This window comes from Bactrocera latifrons, unplaced genomic scaffold (assembly GCF_001853355.1).
Source record: "Bactrocera latifrons isolate USDA-ARS-PBARC rearing strain unplaced genomic scaffold, ASM185335v1 scaffold_241, whole genome shotgun sequence".
Taxonomy (NCBI): Eukaryota; Metazoa; Arthropoda; class Insecta; order Diptera; family Tephritidae; genus Bactrocera; species Bactrocera latifrons.
Genome location: NW_017535975.1, coordinates 221,099 through 242,632, shown reverse-complemented (window position 1 = coordinate 242,632; position 21,534 = coordinate 221,099). Strand labels below are relative to the sequence as shown.

General features: G+C 34.9%; 1 protein-coding gene across 3 annotated transcripts in view; it reads right to left on the bottom strand.

The window, feature by feature from the left end:
• Window positions 1-3,612: 3,612 nt before the first annotated feature.
• LOC108969146 (neuropeptide Y receptor) overlaps window positions 3,613-21,534 on the bottom strand; it is a 229,298-nt gene continuing 211,376 nt past the window's right edge. The window contains exons 5-8 of one of the 3 annotated variants that reach the window (XM_018933695.1): window positions 8,630-8,698; window positions 8,168-8,472; window positions 5,811-5,902; window positions 3,613-4,006 (exon numbers count right to left, since the gene is read on the bottom strand). In XM_018933695.1, coding sequence (XP_018789240.1) covers window positions 3,954-4,006; window positions 5,811-5,902; window positions 8,168-8,472; window positions 8,630-8,698 — 519 coding nt within the window. In that variant the 3' untranslated portion in view covers window positions 3,613-3,953. The remainder of the gene's footprint in view (window positions 4,007-5,810; window positions 5,903-8,167; window positions 8,473-8,629; window positions 8,699-21,534) is intronic. The other 2 variants (XM_018933696.1, XM_018933698.1) reach the window with 2 other exon arrangements.

The following is a 21,534-nucleotide window of genomic DNA, read 5'->3' as shown; positions in this document are numbered from 1 at the left end:
TATATTACTGATCATGCTAAAGAAGTATTTTCCTTTCGTTAACACAAAATGGTTCGAACATGATTTGTCGTGGAAATCTTCAAAATGTCGAGAAAGAACGTAGGCACTTTTATAAATTAAACGAATCGCATAAAAATGCGAATCTAAAAGTAATAATCACAATTACCTACATGTAAAATATTATTTATTCGATGAATAGTTGAAATCCAGATACCCTCAATGAAAAAGAGTTCGTGCAAATAGTCCAAGCATAGTTTTCAAGGCTTTTTGGTACCTATTGACTTTACATCAACATCTAAACTATTTTAAACCAATTATTAAGTATAAATTAAAATTCTGAACCGTTTGGGACTATCACCCTAAAACTAATATTTTGTTGAGTTTGCGTGATATATCGATTTTAGCGAAGGCATTACCGTAAAATGAAACCTCAAAATTTCGAAAAAATCTGAAAGTATAGCTTCGTCTTCCTTGACTGAACTCGAACTCAGCTTACTTTACGTCTTATTATTACATCTCAAATATCTATGGAACGGAATATCAGTGGAACAGAAATTTTTGTACAGAGCATTTATATTAACTATAACATACTTACCTAAATTTATCAATATTTCTCACATAATGATCGCTCAAAATGGAGAAACATCTATTAGAAGAACATAGTTATATTGGGTATATAAGACCTAGCTTAACTTTTTGGCTGATTTAATAAATTCTTAGCATCAAGTCACAGGAAGATGTTCAGGTTATGTCATCTACATTTTGGAATGCACATGAAGTAATTTGCATCAGTTCTTTTGAAACGAAAAAAGGTGTTGCCAATTGTCGTGTTTGTTTCAACGTCAAAAGCGAGCCAGAATTTCACTCCAAGCATGCCTCCTTTGTTTGGCATATTTGGTTTTGTGTAAGTCTACACATGGCTTTCTTTGGAAATAATTGTTCATCTAATGTAATATTTGCTCCTGGTTTGAAACAGTTTTGGCTGTTGACAATATACATTTTTTCTAAGCAGTTGACATTAACGCAAATTTAACACTTTGCAAGCGTTGACTTATTTTATTGTATGGAACGTAAAATTTCTGTAAAATCATGCTTACTCATAGTTTTAGTAAAAAATTCGTTTTGCTTCGTATGAACCACGAGCATACAGTATTCCAATAAAAACTCTTAATTTATCCTGCGAAATTGTCCATTTTTTGTCTAAAACCTTAGAGGTTTATAATTCGGTACAATTTCTGATATGCTCTAATATAATATTATACTTCCATAATATTTCTTTTAGCATATGCTGCACGCCGGGGTAAATCTTTATATGCAACAAGTTGTTAATCTTCCAACATCTCCTTCTTTTACCCTTACCCAAATAGCTCCACTTAAAGAAACTTCAAATTGTGTATCATCCTCGCTTTTATTATACTCTTTAGCAATGGAAGGAGATCGCATATACATTCAATGAAACACTGTCTTTTTCACCTCTACATCTTTTTCATTCTTCTACAGTACTTTTACCAAGATATTCATCATCACTGCTCTCGATATGGAAGCTTTTTTTTTTACAATTATTGCTGGTATCACTTTGGTTTCTTAAAAATTCTCCTTAACTTTCATAATATTAATTTTCAATGCCCGAACATTCCAAAAGCATGTCTTGTATCCGTTATAAATTCAAAGTAGCTCGTTATAACCCTTTTGAATTTGTAGTTCGTAAGGGTAATGAAAATAACTTTACCACTTAATAGGGAATCCTTTCCTCTTTTTTCTTACGAACAAGTCCACTTTGAATTTCAATATCAAAATAACCTGTACTCGGGTCGTGTCTTCCGTCTATCAAAGCATTATCGATGGTTGGTGGCTTTTCGATCCGGAGACAGCCAAGTAGCTTGCAGTATTTTCTTGTGCTGAAATCTAGTACTAGAGATAACCATATTTCGGGCCCCGGCAAGATCCATTTGGGGATGTTTCATAGTGCCAAAGATACCTTCTTTGTCTACCCTGGCAAGATTTTGATAACGTGGCGGGGCAGCTCTCATAGGTACGCTCCAAGCGCTCATTGAAGGCATCTTTGGTCACATCGTCCTTCTCTTTTGTCGGGGACCTTCTCACTTTAGCTCGCCTGTAAACGGATGTTCTTAGGCTACTCAGTGGATACAGTGGTGAGTTGTTTAAGCCATAAGTAAAATAATCGTTTCTGGCCACCCCAAGTGAATGGCGATCAGAGAATTTTCCTCAATTGCGTGAACTTCTCCACATCACTCCATCCTCCCAGTATTTATTTACTACAGTAATTATCATTCTGAACTGAATTGAATGCACAAATGCCAATTTATTTTTTACCATTTGTTAATACATCGGTAATAGGATTGCCAGAAAAATTGATAGAATACATTATATCTAAAGAAAAATTTAACAATAGAAAAATTCAGACAAAATCAATATTTAGGGTCAAAAAGATAAAACCAGTTATTTTGACTGACGCGGTAAATCTAATGCTAATAATGATATTTGATGAGATAAATTTCATACTTTGAAGGGGAATATCTCGTTTTTGAGGTTAACTACGAAAAATTGTAATTACTTTAGCATGAAAGGAAATGGTTTGGCACAATACGCAGATTATTTATGTTTCAAGGTCGATATCTCGAAAAATATAATCTTTTGAGGAATAAGAAATTCAGTGTGCCACAAACCGATTACAATACATTGAATTGCTTCCGCATCCGCCGGAACACGTCGCCAGCGAAATGTTCCTATTCTCCCGACTTTAAAAAGCCTACAGGAAATTATATATCGAGAAAGAGTAGGTAAATAATGAATGTGAGACAAGATTTAAAGCAAAAAACCATACAGAAAAATAATTATCGAAAGGTAGAAACATTGCTATAAGCATTGTATAGCTTTCGTTTACACAACAAAAATCTGCCTGCCTGGATACTCTGCATATTCCATCAAATACAACACATAGTTTTGGTTTCACTTTACATTTATTAGGTAATATTCAAAATTGACTAAATCATTACTTCATAATTTTATGCTTTGGTTACGTTTACATTTAATACGTCACTTAATTATTTACATAGATTTAGACTTCGATAAGGTTGTCGTATACATATTTGCTTATAAAAGTAAATATACATGGATATATATTTACACCTATTTCGTTTTACATACGTAAGCAACAGTAAAGTTATTTCTTATCATTTCAACACCACACTTATTTGGGTAGGTAACATATGTATTTAAATTTGGTTTTCAAAAGACTAGCAAATCCATGTTTGAAAATTGTGGGGTGCTGGCAAAGTAATTGCAGGTAAGCCTTGAAACAAAAACGAGCAAATCGAAGAGAGCCTTAAAACGTAAACATTTTCCAAGCACACATACATACCCGTTTACACTCACATTAATATCGTTTAACAAACTTACATAAATATGCTTAAGTGTGTAAATGCGTTTAGATTTGGTTTACGCAAACCACAAACGCCCTAAGGATATCCTTTGGTAAAATTTCATTTTCTGCTTAACGGTAATAGCAGCGCAGGTAACTTAAAAGCTAAGCTGTGCCTTCGCTTTCATGTTAGATAACGGTTTTAGCGCATTAAATGTGTTTTTTTTTTTTTTGTTTTGGACTATCTAAAATTGTTCTGGTTACAGGTTTATCTACGCATACACTTGCTTATATGTTAATGTTACAAAAAGCACACATTTGTTTGTATGTATTTGCAAGCACGTGTGTGTTTTGAATTGCAAAATTAAATTGTAAATCAGCTTACACTTTTCCATATGCCGCTAAACTGCCTGCCACGCATTTGTGTCTGAGTCTAGCCTCTCCGCGTGCGTATAGAGGTATGAATACATGTGTTGTGATTCAAAATTTCCATCACACGTAGTGCCGTGTATTAGTGGGCGGCTGAAGCTTCTCTCTCCTGGGCGGGGCGACAACATGCGGCTGGCTACATCTATGGGGCTGGCACTACCGCAACACTGTGGCCTCCGCACATGAAAATTGACTCTACAATGAAAATAGAAAATGGGAAATGTAAGTGGTGGGTTTAAAGTTCGAAAACACGTCAAAAGTTATGCGTCGGCGAATACTTAGAATACTAATATTAAACCAACTAGTTTAGATAAGTGTGTGGTAATTAAATGTTGCATATTGTGAGTATGTGGGCGTGTGTGTAAAATGTGTCAAATCCAAAGCCAGCTGTGAAATTCCTAATAAAAACTTTGATGATACTACCTGTGAGTTATTTTGGAGCCGCCCAGCTACTTTAATTTCCAACACATTTAGTATTGCATACTTTTAGGCAGCGTGTAAGTCTGGCTTATAATTCCCTATAGGAAAGGTGCCAGAAACGGTATTTCGATATAAAACATAAATATCGATAATTTATGCTTAACTTTAAGAAGAAGTTTGCGAGATGTTTTTGCTATATGTTAGATTCAAATTCAAAAAACGGTATTTCAAAAATGCTGAGTTGAAGAGTAAAATAAGTTTTTAGTTTTAGCATAACTCCAGCATTAATATGGTTTTCCTCCTCCCATTCTGTGAGAGATGTATGCCTCTTTGATGAAAAGATTTTTTTCAAATAATAACTATATAATTCTAAAATAAATCCTTATGCCCTTAAATACAATTTTTAGTATCTCCTTATCCTTGATTAACGATATCTTCGTCTCTACTCTTACAATCTGAATTTTTAAAGGGTAAGTTAAGTGACGTATGCTTAGTTAATGGTTCGTTCTCCTGAATTTTCTTTCTCTTTCTAATTCTTTCCCGGCTAAATTCCGCTATTCCGCTTTCGCCAGACAATAATTAGATAGAATAGAAATTAGTCGTATTGAGAGTTTTGTGATAGACTCTAGGCTCTTTGTCTACAAATAAGAGGTTCCAATGCTTTCATTCACCAAGAGAAGAATGGACTAATGGTTCTGTGGTTGACGTTCAAATGGCGAAACCTACATATTCACCGTTGGAACAAAGTGTGAAATAAGGACAGGAGCTACCAGAAGTTAGCTTCAAACCCCTAGTACACAGAAGGTACCTCAGGACTAAATTGTGGGCATAACAGTAGGAGTAAAGTGACCTTCTGCTCTAACCCGCCAGTTCATAAACCTTCTATTAGATAGGCAAGAGACTATTAAGTTTATCTGTATCGCCAATACTAAGTTTCACTGCAAGAAGACTATAACTTTACTATGAGTAGGTTAAGCGGTCAAGCTGGTTCACATAGAGGTGGCTGGAAGCACAATTCACTCAAGCGGTGGGTTGTTTGAAGCAATGGACCCCAGAGTGGCACCGCAGGTCTTGGAACACTAGCAACACAGGGCATACCACAAAGTTACTTTAGAGTAGTGTTGTAAAATTGTAGAGGTCATTACAGTTCCTACTCTTACGATCCCATCTTCAGACAATTGGAAAAGTGCAGAGCATACGCGGAAGATGATGAGACGTGAAACATTATCTATGTGAATGCCCAGCCTGAGCCGGTTGGGATACATTCAACAAGTGCCAATACTCCAACTGAAGAGGCTTTGAGTAGCTGTGAAAAAAAGGAATTTTACCAAATCCGCTGAGTTGCTGGATAAGGTTTAATTTGGTTGGCGAAATGGCCTAAGTGCGGTTTGGCGGTCATGCGTCTCCCTTTACAACCAAACAACCACATTTTATACCCATATTTGTTAATGGGATACCATGGATACTTTATTCAAAACTTATTGGCATTAAAGGTTGTCATCCATTACTAATATATTTGTTTGTATGCTGTGTAATTTTGGTTTAAAGTTTTTAGTTTAGATTTAGGTTAGACATTTACCATTTGCATAGAATTCGTTCGGAGTTTTTTCCGGGTGCTTATGTATGTGGTTGATGTGTTTACTCGCTGCAAGTGGAATGTGTCGTCCGTGCCTATATTAGAATGGTAAAAAATATAAAAAATATTAGAAAAATATTTTTTGATAAAATCGGTAAATATGTAAAACGTTGACGAGCTGAACTGAACTGATCAACCGAATTGAACCACTTGCATTTCACACCCATTCACACACACATATATGCCTAAACTAACTTGTGCGGTTTGCAGATCACTAATTTATAATTCAAATTTAATTATAATTCAAAGCTTCTAGGTTAAGGTTAAGGGTTAAGAAGTGAAAGAGGAACATGCAGTGCAGAGTAAAAAAATAAATTATCTTGCAAATTTGTTAATTTAAACATATTCTAGGCATGCAAAATCAAATATTTTATAATTTCGAGCAACAAATTTGTAGTGAATCAAGGTATTATAAACCAAAAACATATAAAAAACTTTAAAAATAAAAGAAACGGCTTTGAAAGTATCCAATGCAAGGTCGAACTCAAGTTTCAATAGCCTTTGAAAGTTGATACATTTTGAAGAGTATACAAGCTGCTAGGGTTTCCTAAGCAAATTTAAATTTAAAGTAAAATTTTCATGAGCAAATTTATGAAATCAACTGAAGATAATGTACCTAAATATTCTTTGTTTTATCTAATGACTTGACTCATCAAAAACTGGACATATGAAGTATGTGCTACTGGAGCTTCTAATGTCTAATAACGAGTGATTCAAGTACCTTTTGAACAGCTAATTTTGACAGATGACGCGTGAGTCATGTCATGTCTCGGTCAGTTTTGTTTGGCATTTCATCATAGAAAGACATACTTCTGAACAACGTTTACAAATCGTTCAACTTTACTACAAAAATTCACGTTCGGTAAAGAATGTATTTCGTGCACTTCGCTGAACTTATGGTCAACATAATCGGTCTACTGAACAAACTATTCGAAACACCGGTAACTAGCTGAGACTGTCGATTGACTGACTGACTGGCGTGTGTAATTGACCACCCAGATCGTGTGATATCACACCGTTGGACTTTTTTTTGTGGAGATATGTAATTTCTAAAGTCTATACGAACAACTCCGCTTCGATTGAGTCCTTAAAAAACGCTCGAACGAGTTAGCGAAAATTGGACTCAACGGAGGGACCATCTAAGGCATAGCCACGGTCAAGGTTTGAAAGAGATAATCTTCAAAAAATAACTGCCAAAAAATGTTCTTCCGAATGATAATACACATTATCTATTAAATTTGAAGTTTTTGTGCTTTTTTTTTTTAAAGCAGGGCACTCCGAAATGGATCACCTTTTATAATTAAGATTTTGCTTAATTTAATAGAAAAACTAAATCTTACTCATTTCAATTTATTTAAGGGTTTCATATTTTATTATTTGTACTCAATGAAACTCATTCAAAACCACTGCAAAAGTTATTTACAAATTTATCAAAACTATTAGTTCTCATCTACATGTTGAGCAGACAATAGAACCGTTCTCTGAAACGCGCATGTGTGTTTGTGCATGTGCATAAATTTTGCAGACTCAGAGCCAAGCAAGCGGTGAAATGAAATGTAAAAGAAAGATATTAATATTTTAAGAAATGTAATTGTATTTTATTTTGGAAAAATAAAGATGTTTTAAAAAATAAATTAATAGTGTGCAGAACATGAATGAGTTTGAGCGATAAATTTTATGATAAATGAACATGTAGCTAATTTAGAAAATTAAAATAATAGAAATGAATATTAAGTTCTATTTTTGCCTAACATTAATTTTTGGAAACCAATTTCAGTCAATTCCATTATTTTCAGAAATAAGTTAAATAATAATATAGTACCCCTGAACAATTGGTCAACTGCATCACCTAAATTATTGAAGACTCCGAAAATGGCCAACATTCAACTGCTTTGAGTTTTCTAAATCATATATATGGCATTTCAAAGTAAATCATAGTCAAATATTTATCATGAGTGACTTTCGATCTATCGCGAACAAACTCTAAACCTAGTAGTAATTATAATTATTACCAAATTTACCAAACCTGCAACGACATATCCAGTTATAAATATCTGAATATGCCGTCCACGTACGTAACGGCACTGGAAACATAGAGAAAATAAAATTCCAAAGCAATATGAAAAAAGTGATGCTAAAAACACAAGACATGCAATGTGCAATGATACTCGTGGTAAAAAGTGATTAAATTTCTATGAATTTCTAATGAAAACAGTAAACAATTTTGAGAAAAAAAAGTAACAGTAAGAAAAGTTAAGGAAAGACAGTAAAGAACAGAAAAGACCAGAATCGGGTGGCACCTAATGCGTATTTTAGGTTTCCTCAACAGACCTCCACCATTACCAGCATTGAATTTGAAGGTCATCTCACCGGTAGCATCGTAATTTCGTTCGCCACGATTATGCAAATAACGACGCAGGCAACAACAACGTCGCAAACCTGGCACACGATAGATTAGCTGCAGGAAACCACCGCGAAAACGCGCATTCATATAGCAGTAGATGATCGGATTATAGCAGCTATGCGACATGGCCAGCCAGTGGAATGCAAACCAGAAGTATGGCAACGGCTCCCAGATTTTGAAGGCATCATCGTTGAGTAGAATCTGTAAAGACAGTCAATATTTAATGTCAGTATATAATGCAACAATTTTCCTAATTGGAATCGCGCACATTTCTGCGCTGTTTAAGAAGCTGCGATAGTGTGCTATATAAATATACATTTGGATAATTACGCACGTCTTGCACGTCTTGTAGACTTACCACCAGCACGTTGAATGGCAGCCAACACATGGTGAAGACGATAACAACCATCACCATCATCTTAATCATCTGTAAATAAAAAAAGGTAGATTTGCTAATTATTCGCTCGTGTAATAAGCTGTGGTTGCTAGCAATTAGAATTAATTACATAAAGGCATATGTATATATATTTCCAAAAAGTCAATGTAATGTACAATTTATCATTTGCCAAGCTGCGGTAACAATAAATTTTATATAATAACAGGTGAAATAGTGAACAATTCATGCAGCAGCCGATTGCGGCAAGAAAGAATTCATGATTAATTGACGACAGCATAACCGCCTACATATGAAATGTCAGGTTTGATTGTGTTTTTCCGCTGCCCTTAAGGCGCTCAATTTCTCAAGAGTGATTGGACAAACAAGGAGGTTCAAGAGTAAAGAAATTGTGATACAGAAAGTAAAATATCGAATATTTTCTTATATATGTTTATTCTTCGTTTTGTCCTTCAATTGTTGCTACAGACTATAATAGTATTGTTCGCCTATCGGTTCTATGAATCAGCTAAACTAAAAAGATATTTAATGGTTTAATGGTTCCCTACTTTTTTAAGACAAAAAAAAAAAACAANAAAAAAAAAAAAAAAAAAAAAAAAAAAAAAAAAAAAAAAAAAAAAAAAACAGACACTTCAAATTTAAGGGAGAATGTTTATTATCATTCGAAAGACAATTTTACAATTATTTTTTGAAGATTATATCTGTCAAATGTTGGCCTAGGCTACGTCCCAGATGGTGAGTCAAATTTTCGATGGCGAAAGACACGCGTAATGTTTTGATCCAAGGTCCGAATCGGAACGGTACACATCATTAGAACAAAAAGACTAACGGTGTGATATCAACAATCTTGGTCAATCAACCGGCCCAAAAGGTAAAATTACCTGCTCATCGAAGTGTTCTCTCAATAAATCCATTGATTGTGATGCGATGTGTGTGGAAAATGGCGCCATCTTGCTGAAACCAAATGTCGCCGAGACCACGAGCTTCAATTTCAGGCAATAGATATGTGCGATAATGGCCGCCATTAACGATTACATTCTCAATAATATGAAGAAATATAATATGAACCGACGGCACGGTCTTCGTGTTCACTCTCAGCTACGTCTTCTATTTTTTCGCTGCGTACAGGAAGTGATCCATTCGGTCTAATATCATCCAATACCGAATACTGGGTCTCAGGATGGGTGATGGTGTCGCGAATAGGACGAGAATACCAGTTGAAATCCGAGTGGCTGCTTCTTCGTCAGTTTGTCCATCTGTCTGCCCGTCCATGCAAGTGATAACTTCAGTAAAAACTGAGATATCTTAATGAAACCTGTTCACGGAAAGCAAGGAATGTTGGCAACGCAAACCACTACTACGGTCACAAAACGCAATTAATGGAACACCTCTAAAGTGCCATAACTAAGCTACGCAATTAATCACACAACTGTGAAGTTTAATTTTGTGCTATAAATTGTTTAAAAGTGGGCGTGTCCGCGTCGTTTAAAAGGTTTAATGTACATATCTTTCTAAGTGCTTAAGCTAAATCAACAAAACTTGCTGAAATAATACAAAAGGATCTGAAAAGCCTACAGTGGTGAATTGGACCAATGCTTTCCTGTACTTAATATAAAGATTTAAAAATTTTCGGGGGACTATATCAGCCAATATGTGAGTCATCTCAACGAAAATGAGAGAGCGTATTTTACTTATAACAATATATTTTTGTGCCAAAAATAGACAAATTTCAGCGAAAACTTGGCTAACCCCTATATAACTAATATCCGGGTTTTCGAACATCCTTCTGACTTTACTCTATATGATTGGTTTTACACCTTAAGGTACTTCCCTGTCTCTGAATCTTCCGAGTTGCAAGAGTATAAAATGTGCGGTTGCAGCCGAACCCTTGCTTACTTGCTTAAATTTAGCTTTGATTGAGTTTATTGAAAATATTTTTCTGTTTAGTTTATTAGGTTTATCTTAGTATTAATATTTTGGACAAGTAAATCTAGTAATGAAACTAAGTGTGCCTACGAATTAAAACAAACATACAGGAATAAGATACCAAATTTGAATTGAATGCTGCAAGGTTTCGTGGAATAAGGAATGTTCAATTATTTCCCAAAAGTTTTTAATATACAATTTTAGAAACGCCTGAAGGTATTTCCCTGCTTCATGCTCCTTGCAAGTTTTGAGAGTATAAGGTGTTCGGTTACAATCGAAATTAGCCCTCTTTACTTGTTTTATAACATCAGTGGCCTGCCTACCGAGCAAAGTGAAGAACTCGATTACTAAAACTTTTTACGATCGCGTTCCCAAGTGCAATAACGCCTCCGTGGCACTGGATGAAAAGTTCTCCTCCCTAAAGAAGGCATACTGGCACTGCTTGAAAAACAAAACAAAAACTGAAGTAGTGCAATTTGAAGCATGGGATTGAATAAAAGTTACTTTTCATAGTCAGATCTCTGTTAGAAGGCATTTGTTTCATATTTCAATAAATAATACCTTTGCTAACAATACTACACTCGGTAATAAAATTGAAAAACTACAACCAATAAATATCTGAAAATCATATTTTTATACTCTCGCAACAAAGTTGATTAGGAGAGTATTATAGTTTTGTTCACATRACGGTTGTTTGTAAGTCCTAAAACTAAAAGAGTCAGATATAGGGTTATATATACCAAAGTGATCAGGGTGACGAGTAGAGTTGAAATCCGGATGTCTGTCTGTCCGTCCGTCCGTGCAAGCTGTAACTTGAGTAAAAATTGAGATATCATGATGAAACTTGATACACGTATTTCTGGACTCCAAAGAAGGTTAAGTTCGAAGATGGATATGAAAATGAAAATCGGCCCACTGCCACGCCCACAAAATGGCGGAAACCGAAAACCTAGAAAGTGTCATAACTAAGCCATAAATAAAGATATTAAAATGATATTTGGCACAAAGGATCGCCTTAGGGAGGGGCATATTTGGACGTAATTTTTTTTGGAAAAGTGGGCCTACTAACTTTTCTGTACATATCTCGGAAACTACTATAGCTACGTCAACCAAACTGTATAGAGTCTTTTTTTTTTGGGCATTTCCATATACAGTTCAAAAATGGAAGAAATCGGATAATAACCACGCCCACCTCCCATACAAAGGTTATATGGAAAATCACTAAAAGTGCGTTAACCGACTAAGTAAAAACGTCAGAAACACTAAATTTTACGGAAGAAATGTTGGAAGGAAGCTGCATCCAGGGTTTTTTTTTAAATTGAAAATGGGCGTGGCGTCAACCACTTATGGACCAAAAACCATGTCTCAGAAAGTACTCGATCGATTTCAATGAAATTCGGTATGTGATATTTTCTTAACACCCTGATGACACGTACCAAATATGGGGGAAATCGGTTCACAACCACGCCTGAAATCTCGACTCAGTTTATCATGCGAGAGTGTAAAATGTTCGGTGATACCCGAACTTAGCCCTTCCTTACTTGTTTTCTATAGATCTTGTTTATTATTATTATTAATGTATGTTAAAGGATATTACATGTCGATTTTAAAGCTGCTTTTGACATCACGTAAAAGAGCTACCTTTATGCCGATATGTCTGAATTTGGTATCCCCGCAAAATTAATATGGCTGTGTAAAATAACGTTGAATAATACCAAAAGATCCACCAGCGAAGGCTGCCCTTGAAATCTCCAATTGACACCAAACGACTGGCGCGCTGTTCTTAACTCGGCTATAACCGCGTAAGCGGTTTCTACGCCGGTAAAGAAGAAGAAAAATATAAGACAGTCCTACAAACTTTTTTAAAATATCGTTTATCTGAGAATTTAATTACAATTTCGGGTACTCTCTTCTCTCAATGTTTTATACCAATAATAAAATTGCGACTTAACGCAGAATTTTAAAATTTTCCAAACCTTTACAAATGTGGATGTCGAATATTAGCGCTGAACGATCCTTTCCTTCTTTGTGTCGAATCAAGGTTTGGCTCAGAACAACGATGCCCCAGAAAGGATTGAACGGCTTAGCACTCATCAACATTAACTCAACATTGCTGTGTAATCAGCAGAAGTAATAGAATAACTAGTAAAATGAACAAACACCGTATTTATTTTATGCTGTAATATAAATCGTGAAATATGTACCGAAAATAAAATTATACTATACAGTTACACATTTCTCAAAACAAGTACAAAAATATATAGTTCCCTCCCCAAAATTCTACTCTCAATTTCATCGAATTAATGGGTTGTTCAGTAGCTAACTTAACGCAAAATAGAAACTTCCAGTCAATTGTCGCAAAGTATTTGATTGCTTTGTTAAAGATCTCCAAAAAATGTAAATATTTCATTCTACTTCCGCATACTTGTAACCAAATTGCGATTTTTAAATATAAATATACTATATTTCAATGTGCCTTCTTGCACAAGTAAAATTTCAGCAAGACACAAGTCGATCGAAGGAAAGAAAAACTATAAACATTACTCCCATTTGCAACTTGGAAGGCAATTCATATTATTTGGCGTTTACGACCCGCTTTTATGTAAACACTATTGCTAAAACAAAACTCACTTAATGTCTAGTAATTTACCAACTACTCTTTTTATGACTAGGAAGACTGTAAAAGAGGAGTTTACGCGATTTCTCGCCAACCTTTTATAGTGTTAGGCGCTCACGAAACTGTCTGCGCTGGGAGAGTAGTAAAATATAATTTCGAAATAAAAGCACAACTGAAAAATATTCGTAAATGCAGTAAGCCGTGGCCAATGCTTAAATCTATGTAAGTACACATGTATATACATATATTTATACATATCGTGAAACTCAGAAATAATGTGAAGCCTCTAAAGTCGAGAGTACGCTTTATTAAATTTTCGAAACTAATGACTATACTTTGTACGCGCCATTGTGAGTTACAAAAAATATTGCAATCATTGTAGCGACATGCACTTACATGCATATACATATATACTGGGTATCATATATAGGATTACATACATATATTCCATTCTGAGCGAATTGTGATTGCCGAAAACTTTTCAGATGTTTGCGTATACGTACGTATATGTACTATATAAATACATATACAGAAGCATTTATTGTTCATTGCGTGTTGGGCAATATTGGCTTTGATATTGCAGCTCCGCATTTAACACAAGTTAATATACTCATTTGACCGCAACTTGCCACATAAAAATTACGAAACGAGTCGATAAATAATTTTATTACTCCGTTAATGCTCGAAATCTCATTAAAGTAAGAATGCAAATAATAAATAAATAAGTTGCTGTGATTAGCACGAAGAGCTGTAAATTTTATGCAAGCACATCTTACATACAAATAAATTTATCGATATGTTTATGTATATAACCCCGCAAACATTTAGTGAGAGGCTTGGCATCTTCTAGTTTAATTAAAGCACATTTTTCTGTGAACTGTTCTTTAGGCATTTGCACAAAGCTATGCACGGGCTATTTGAACCATTCATTGCGTGTTTGCCTACTAAGAGGATGGCACGTACATTTCGCTACTAAGAATAAGAAGATAAATCAACTTTTTTATGGTAAAAAATCGATACAAAAGAATAGCTTCGAATTGCTTCCGCATATACTGTGTTCGCCAGATGTGGCCTCCAGTGACTATTTCCTGTCAAAAGAAAGATCAAAATAATGTAATCGTCGAAACTGGGGCATATTTTGAAGCAAAGGTCAAATGGTACTAGGAAAATGGTATCGAAAAAATGAGGGATCACTCAAATAATATTATTAGGTAAATGTAAATTAACGCTAAACTTCAACCAGTTCTGGGGGTTAACAAGATAAATGCCCTATCTACGTTTCGATTCGACTACTTAAATGATATTTCAGTTATTTATTATAAAGTTGTCAGAGGATAGAGCCATGTGTAGACGAAAGTGAGGATAGTTCTCTCAGCGTCTTTCATTTGGGAGTGGCCAGAACGATTCTTTTGCATATGAGCCAGGATCACGACTACCGGTCTTAGACAAATATCCCCTGGGTAGCCAAAAAATATGCGTCTACAGGTGCGCTAAAGTGAGTACGCGACACCCCCAATGAAAAGAAAAAAAACAGCCTCGGACGAGAGAAGGAGGAATACAGCAGTATTCAGTCTCCGGCTCTGAGAGTATTCGGAGCAATAATCGCCGGGGAAAGTAGAGGAAGACTACGTTGGGAAAAGCAGGTGGAGACGGACTTGGAATCTCCAATTGGCACCAAACAGAGAAAAGGAAGAACACCAGACGCGCAGTTGTAAACTCGGCTATAATCGCTTAGGCGATGTCTACGCCAATAAAGAAGAAGATTGTAAAGTAAAATAATTTTCATTTTGTGGGCGTAGCAATACTTGATTCCACCCATCTGCAATTTCAAGTTCCTCAGAGTATCTATCCCTTAAACCAACTTTTTGTGTTTGCTATCTCAATATGTTGCACGGAGTAATTTAGAGTTTCGTTAACTTAACGGTTGCATGTGGATCTTAATATAATCGGGATGGGGTTTCATGGTTAATATATATCAAATTGATAATAGTGATATAAATTAATTCGACTAACGGATAAGTTTAGCAAAACTGGCATATCCGGTTTGTAAAAAGACATAGTATTGAATCGACCATGTCGCTTGTAATATTGTATATCATAATTCCATATTGAAAATTAATTTCTCGATTCCAATTTATTTTTCTATTGTTTACTGGGTACAAAAAGAAGAACAATAACGTGGTGCCTACAACATTCATTACTTTATTAAACAAAAAAAAAAAAAAAAAAACGTTAACTCGGCTGCACCGAACCTAAAATACCCTTCACGGGTGCATTTCTTTTAGATTGTATGGAAGCTATATGATATAGTAATCCGATCTGAACAAATTTCGGAGATTACATTGTTGCCTTAGAAAATAATCTGTACCAAATTTCGTGAATATATCTTGTTAAATGTGAAAGTTTTCCATCTAACATCTTGCTTCCGATCGTTCAGTTTGTATGGCAGCTAAAGGTTACAGTCGTCCGATATCGGCAGTTCCGACAAATGAGCACTTGTTGAAGAGAAAATGACGTTTGCAAAATTTCAAAACGATATCTTAAAAACTGAGGGACTAGTGCAGTACAAACATACATTAAATGTCGGTGTACATTTCTGCACATTGAGGCAATATGAGTCTTCTATGGTTGTACAGCGCTTTTGATTAGCTGCGATATTCGCTATGACCTCCACTTTTAATCCCAGCGCGTAGAAAATTTTCGCTATACTGACGTATATGTATATCTCATGAAAAAAGATTGGAAATTGTACTCATTCTATATATTTGCAAATCATTTATTCAAAGGAAAATATGCATTCAAATCTAATATTGGCTTAATTTTGTGTTTTTTTATTAGAATTATTTTTTGCTATTAAGCTTACATTAGATTTAATTAAGAATCCATAAAAAAAACTTCGATTTAAAGAGACTTCGAGTTATGGAAGGAAAATTATATGAAATTTGACTTCTACCTGTATTGCCAATTCAAGAGTTTGAGTTATGCAGAAATTCAAGTTACAGAGGTTCTAGTTATGGTAGTTTAACTGTATATCTCTGTGAGTTCTGAATTTGATATAAAGGCTCAATGCTAGGGACATAAATGTCTGTGATTGTTTCAATATTTGAGGGCATATTTTCATGTTCTTTAGGCTACAAGGTGATCCTTCAAAATATACTTTGTTTTAATGATGATTTTTCTTTTAATCCAAGCTTATTTGGAAGGTGATATATTCATAAGAGTACTGACTTTTAAAAATAGAAAATATAAGCGACCTTGAGCCCAAAGGATTGTGCTACGGAACCTGTAAGTGCACAGGAACTGGATCTAGCATGTTCCAAAAAATATTAAAAACATACAACAGTACCATTGTAGATTTTCGATTCTAAACATTATCAGAAACACATAAATGCATTAAAATGGCGCAAGACTGTGAGAATATGTTGAATAGTATTTTTATATAATTGGATTTTTCTTCTACAAATTTTACAGGAGCAATGCAAAAATATTTCTCGCTGCAAATCTAAACCAGTTGTAAGTCTCGAAATTATTGTAATTAGCAAAGACTAATTTCTCGATAAAAATATGAAAAGGCAAAATTATTTTTCATATTTATACATATGGTTTATTACAATCTATAAATATGTATGTGTAAAAGTGGAATTTTTATTGATACTGAACATATTAATGATAGAAATTTGTCTCTAAGCCAGTAAAATTAGTTTATTACGCAAAACATTTTATATCCCACAGTTGATATATTTGTATTACCAAAACATAAATATTCAATATGATAAAATTTTATTAAATATACAATGGCACTTTGTCTCTTTTATCTTTCCCCAATAAAAATTACACCAAATGCCAAAGGAATCGTTATATGTTATTGTCAACATTTGTTTTCCTCATTTACAAAAAAAACCTTTTACAGTCGTACGTGGTTTGTGGCTACTGTCCCAGACCAACAAGCACGAACCATGTCTACAGCATATACATAGATTCACTTATTTGAATGTCCCTCTTGGCATGTACTTTACGGTTTTGTGTGGTGGGATTAAACTTTACCCTTCATTGCTATTAAAAGCTTTACAACAAGGAAGAACCACAGACGCAACTTACTAGCCAACATACTTTTCCGTACAAGCAACTTATAATTGTTAGCCTTGTTGAAGCACACCAGTTTCGAACTAGTTGAAAACGGATATAAAACCGCCTAGTTTCATTTTAAAAATAATAATTCGCCGACGTAAGCATGCTCTCATTCTGAAGCAATTACCTTACTGTCTGACTGTTTATTATAAAGTGAATGTGTAAAAAACTTCCAACCAAGCTCGCTGAACTTTTGGCGAATCACTATCGAGCTGAGTGGCTTGTCGTTGTTCCTTTGAAAAATATTCCTCTTCAATTAGCTAAGACTGTCACCTGGACGATTGCTTCCTTTGTACGGTCCCATTGTTTACAGTACAGGTCCGAGGCAATTGAAACAGAACTCGACCATTTCCATTATTTTAACTATATTTTCGACACTTGACCTTATGAATGCCTTTTTTTTTATCAAAACTATATATGATATAATAAACTATCTCTTTGACGCGTTCTCAAACAATACCGAGTCTAGCAATCATAACACTAACTGGAATCTTTTCAGTACGACATCTTCGCTTTCTGACGCCTTATTTATTGAGAAAATGATAATATATGTATATTTAATTTCCTTTTTACAGCTCCGTTGGAGAGATTCCGAGATAACAAGTTCTTTTTGGTGTAAGATGAGTTACATATTATTTTTGTAAGGAAGTCTTCTTTGATACATGGTTCAAAATGTCAATCAAGCAATAGTTCAAGGTACTCTTGATACCTAATAGATATTGGATCGATTTGAAGAGAATATACTTCCAGGTTCTTAAACGAGTCTTAGATTCATCGTATCCACAATTTTTTTAAATAAAATTATGCCTTGTGAAACACTTTTACTTATAATTTGCGAGAAATAAATTACAAAATCAAAAGATCTTTGCTGCGACGAAGCTTTGGATCGCTAATATGCTAAGTCTAGCTTCAATAAGATAATTCATTGACTGTAGTCAAAACTCATGTATATTCAGCAGCACCATTTCAAAGTATTATAAATACTTAAAATCTTTGAAAAAAGTTATGTAGTGTAAAACTGCTGATATGATAAGAGACGGAGATTCCTAATAGACATGCAAAATTGCACACTTTTCTAGAATAGAGTCCCAATTCCGACCATATATAGTATATTGTCAACCCACATGCATGATCTTGTTAATGAGTCTGTGCGATAAAACTATTTTTCTGTACCTAAAAACTTTGATAATGCCACGAGTCGACATGGCTTCGCTGGATAAGAACCAATTCCTATTACATTTGAGGAAAATCCATAATCGCCTCCAATCCTTATTATCACTTCAGAATTGTGGTAAATTACTTAAATGCTGGAAATTTAAAACAACGCAACCCTTTCCGAACACTCTTCTTGATCCGCCCTTGTGCACCAACAGCAAAGTGCGTTGAATGAAACATCAGAAGCGACGATAAACACAATAGCAACGGAGTGATGGTTGAATGTTTATCTCTGCGTAGATTGTAGGCACATTTCGACGACGTCAAAGCATTTTGTTGGAACTCGTTAAGAGCGCTTGAACAAATTCCCAACGCTATCGATGCGCACGCACATTTCGGCCCGACAAAGTGAGTGATGCGGGTCAAGCGAACGGTCAAAGTGTTGGACCAAAGGCAATAAATTTAATGGGCGAAATGTGTGGCAAAATTTCAATAAAATGCGGAAAGCGAATATCTACGTGCAACATACATATATGTATGTACAACTCATAGCGCCGCAAAATCAAACAAAGCGATAAGCAAATGTGTTGAAGTGGCATGAAAAAGGAAAACAAAGCGCTTCGTGATGTGTTGGAGGATGTGGACCGTTTAAATTTGCAAAAGTTACAGTAAAATTTCGTAACGGAACCAAGTCGAAATCGCCAATGGGCGCACAACGCGATGGTCAATGAAAAACTGAAATTCCAGAAAAGACAAAAATGAAGCAAATATTACATTGTGTTGTTATCTGCTGATGCAGTTGCTAACTTGAACTAGTCATTCCCGTGCTGACTCTGTCTTGACTTTTAGCGCCCTACGCCAGCTAACTTGGCCGCACTTTTCCATCCGTTTCTCACAATTTGGCAACTCTTGTATGTTTTGTATTTGTTTAATTTGCATGAGCTCGTCGAAAATGGTAACTGCTGCACATTAGCGTGCACTTAGCGGTGTCGTTAACATGAGCGTGCAAACTGTAATGTTGAACTTTACTTTGTTGCCAATAAATGCTTTATTTTGGTGATTTTGTTTATATGCCTTTAACTTTCAATGCATAAAATATTCAAATATGTACGTATATTAGGGTAAGACCATCAATTTTATTTCTTTGCATAAACGTTAAATCGTACTTATAGAATTCGTGGACTAAAATGATGTTTAATATGAGTTATGTTAGATGTGAACATTTTTAGTTGAAAAAAATTCCACTGCGATCAGGTTAGGTTAATATGCGGCTTAATAGGCTTAACTCGCGTTTCAATGGATCTGCGACGTCACTATCGATAACTTTACCAGAGTCTCATACCAACGCATGCAGAACAAGTACACAAGTTCACAAGAGATTACTTGTTCCTGACATTTTCTGCAGTCATCTCAATCTGTCAGACCTATTTTGCAGGCGTATGCCGTCTTCAGATTGTCAGGTGCTTTGTGCATTTCTGATCTATTGCTTTACACTTGACTTTGCAGTTTTGCATTCCTTCCATTCCAACGCTTTGTGACCTTTCTTCATCTATTTTTGTGTAGATCATCCTAAAGACAATGCATGTATTTAACAATGTCGATCACAATTTCGAATGACAGCTGTATATTACTCTTGACAATTTCATTTATTATCTCTTTGTCATTGATACTTTTATAACCTCACACTCGGTAGAAGTAAAGCAGCCTGTTCCCGGCAAAACTCTTAACTGCTTTTCTGGTTTCAAAGTTACTTCAGATAAGAGAAATGAAGTTATTTTCTCGATTGGTGCTTGACTGTCTTCGTAAATTTTAACTCTGGAGTTGCCTGTTGATGTATGAGAGGCTAGTTTCACGGCTTTCCCAATAGCAAAGACTATCCCTGAACTAACTCCATCCTTCATTCTTAAGCTATTCGTGTATCATTCCTTTACGCCAACCATCTTTTTCTATATTTACTCTGAAGCATCTTTCCCAATTAAAACATGGGATCAAGTAGTCGGTGCTTGCTAAACTTTAATTACCCACCGAACTATACCCGATGGTTCTATACTTAAATTTTTCAGCTGTCAGTAGTCGACCTAGGTTTAGGTCTGGGGAAACTTTATGGGAAAATTTATGTTTTGCCTGAATCCGGTCGAACTATTACGGCATATTTAATGAAAGCAAGTAGAAAAGTGTTATAATATGAATTTATGGTATATGAAATATATAGAATTTGACACACACCTTTTTAAACTAAGCTAAAAGTTTTCCTGGCAACAATTTTCTTGCTCCCATTTTAACTCATGAATGTTCTCACCCTAATGTACTCACCCTAATGTACCTACTTGTCTAGATAAGTATATTCAATCAGCGGCGAACTCTGGCAATATTTTCTTCTCTTAAGTTTGCTGCTCAGCCATTGTCTTTTTCTTTATTTGCTTCGAATGAAGTCTTGAATTTGCAAAAATCACGCTTAACACATTAAACTTGAGCCAGAAGTGATTTGCCTTTTTCATATTTTGTACCATAAAATGTTCACAATGCATTTACGACTAGACATAAATGTTTGAAGTTCCCATGAAAAGTTCTTTGCATTCAAACAATTTTATGCTTCTGCCATTTTAAAGTATAATTTTGGCTTAGAATGGCAATTATTATTGAACAACCAAAAATAGTTGATTTTAAAAGTATTAAGCATTGGACTCTTTTGATATTAATAGCAATTTGTACTGAATAAAAATATTATGATCTATTTCATAAAATGTTGTAATTGACATATTCTGGTACTATGACTGCAAAGTGGCCCCAATTTTTCCCCCTCCAACTTCCAATTTGTATTAAATTAGAAAATATATCATCTCTTCAGTCTCCGACTATCACTCAGCGTGAACAGTTCCGTTTCTAACACAGTGCGTTTGTTTTCAATTCTGTTTATCACCGCTATTCGTATTATAACACGTGCATTTGTTGTTTACTTAACTAAGCCGCGCTTAAAAAGTCAGTGACACAAATCAAAAATTTGCCAATATGCCCCCCGGGGCTTCTAACCTCGGAGATAACA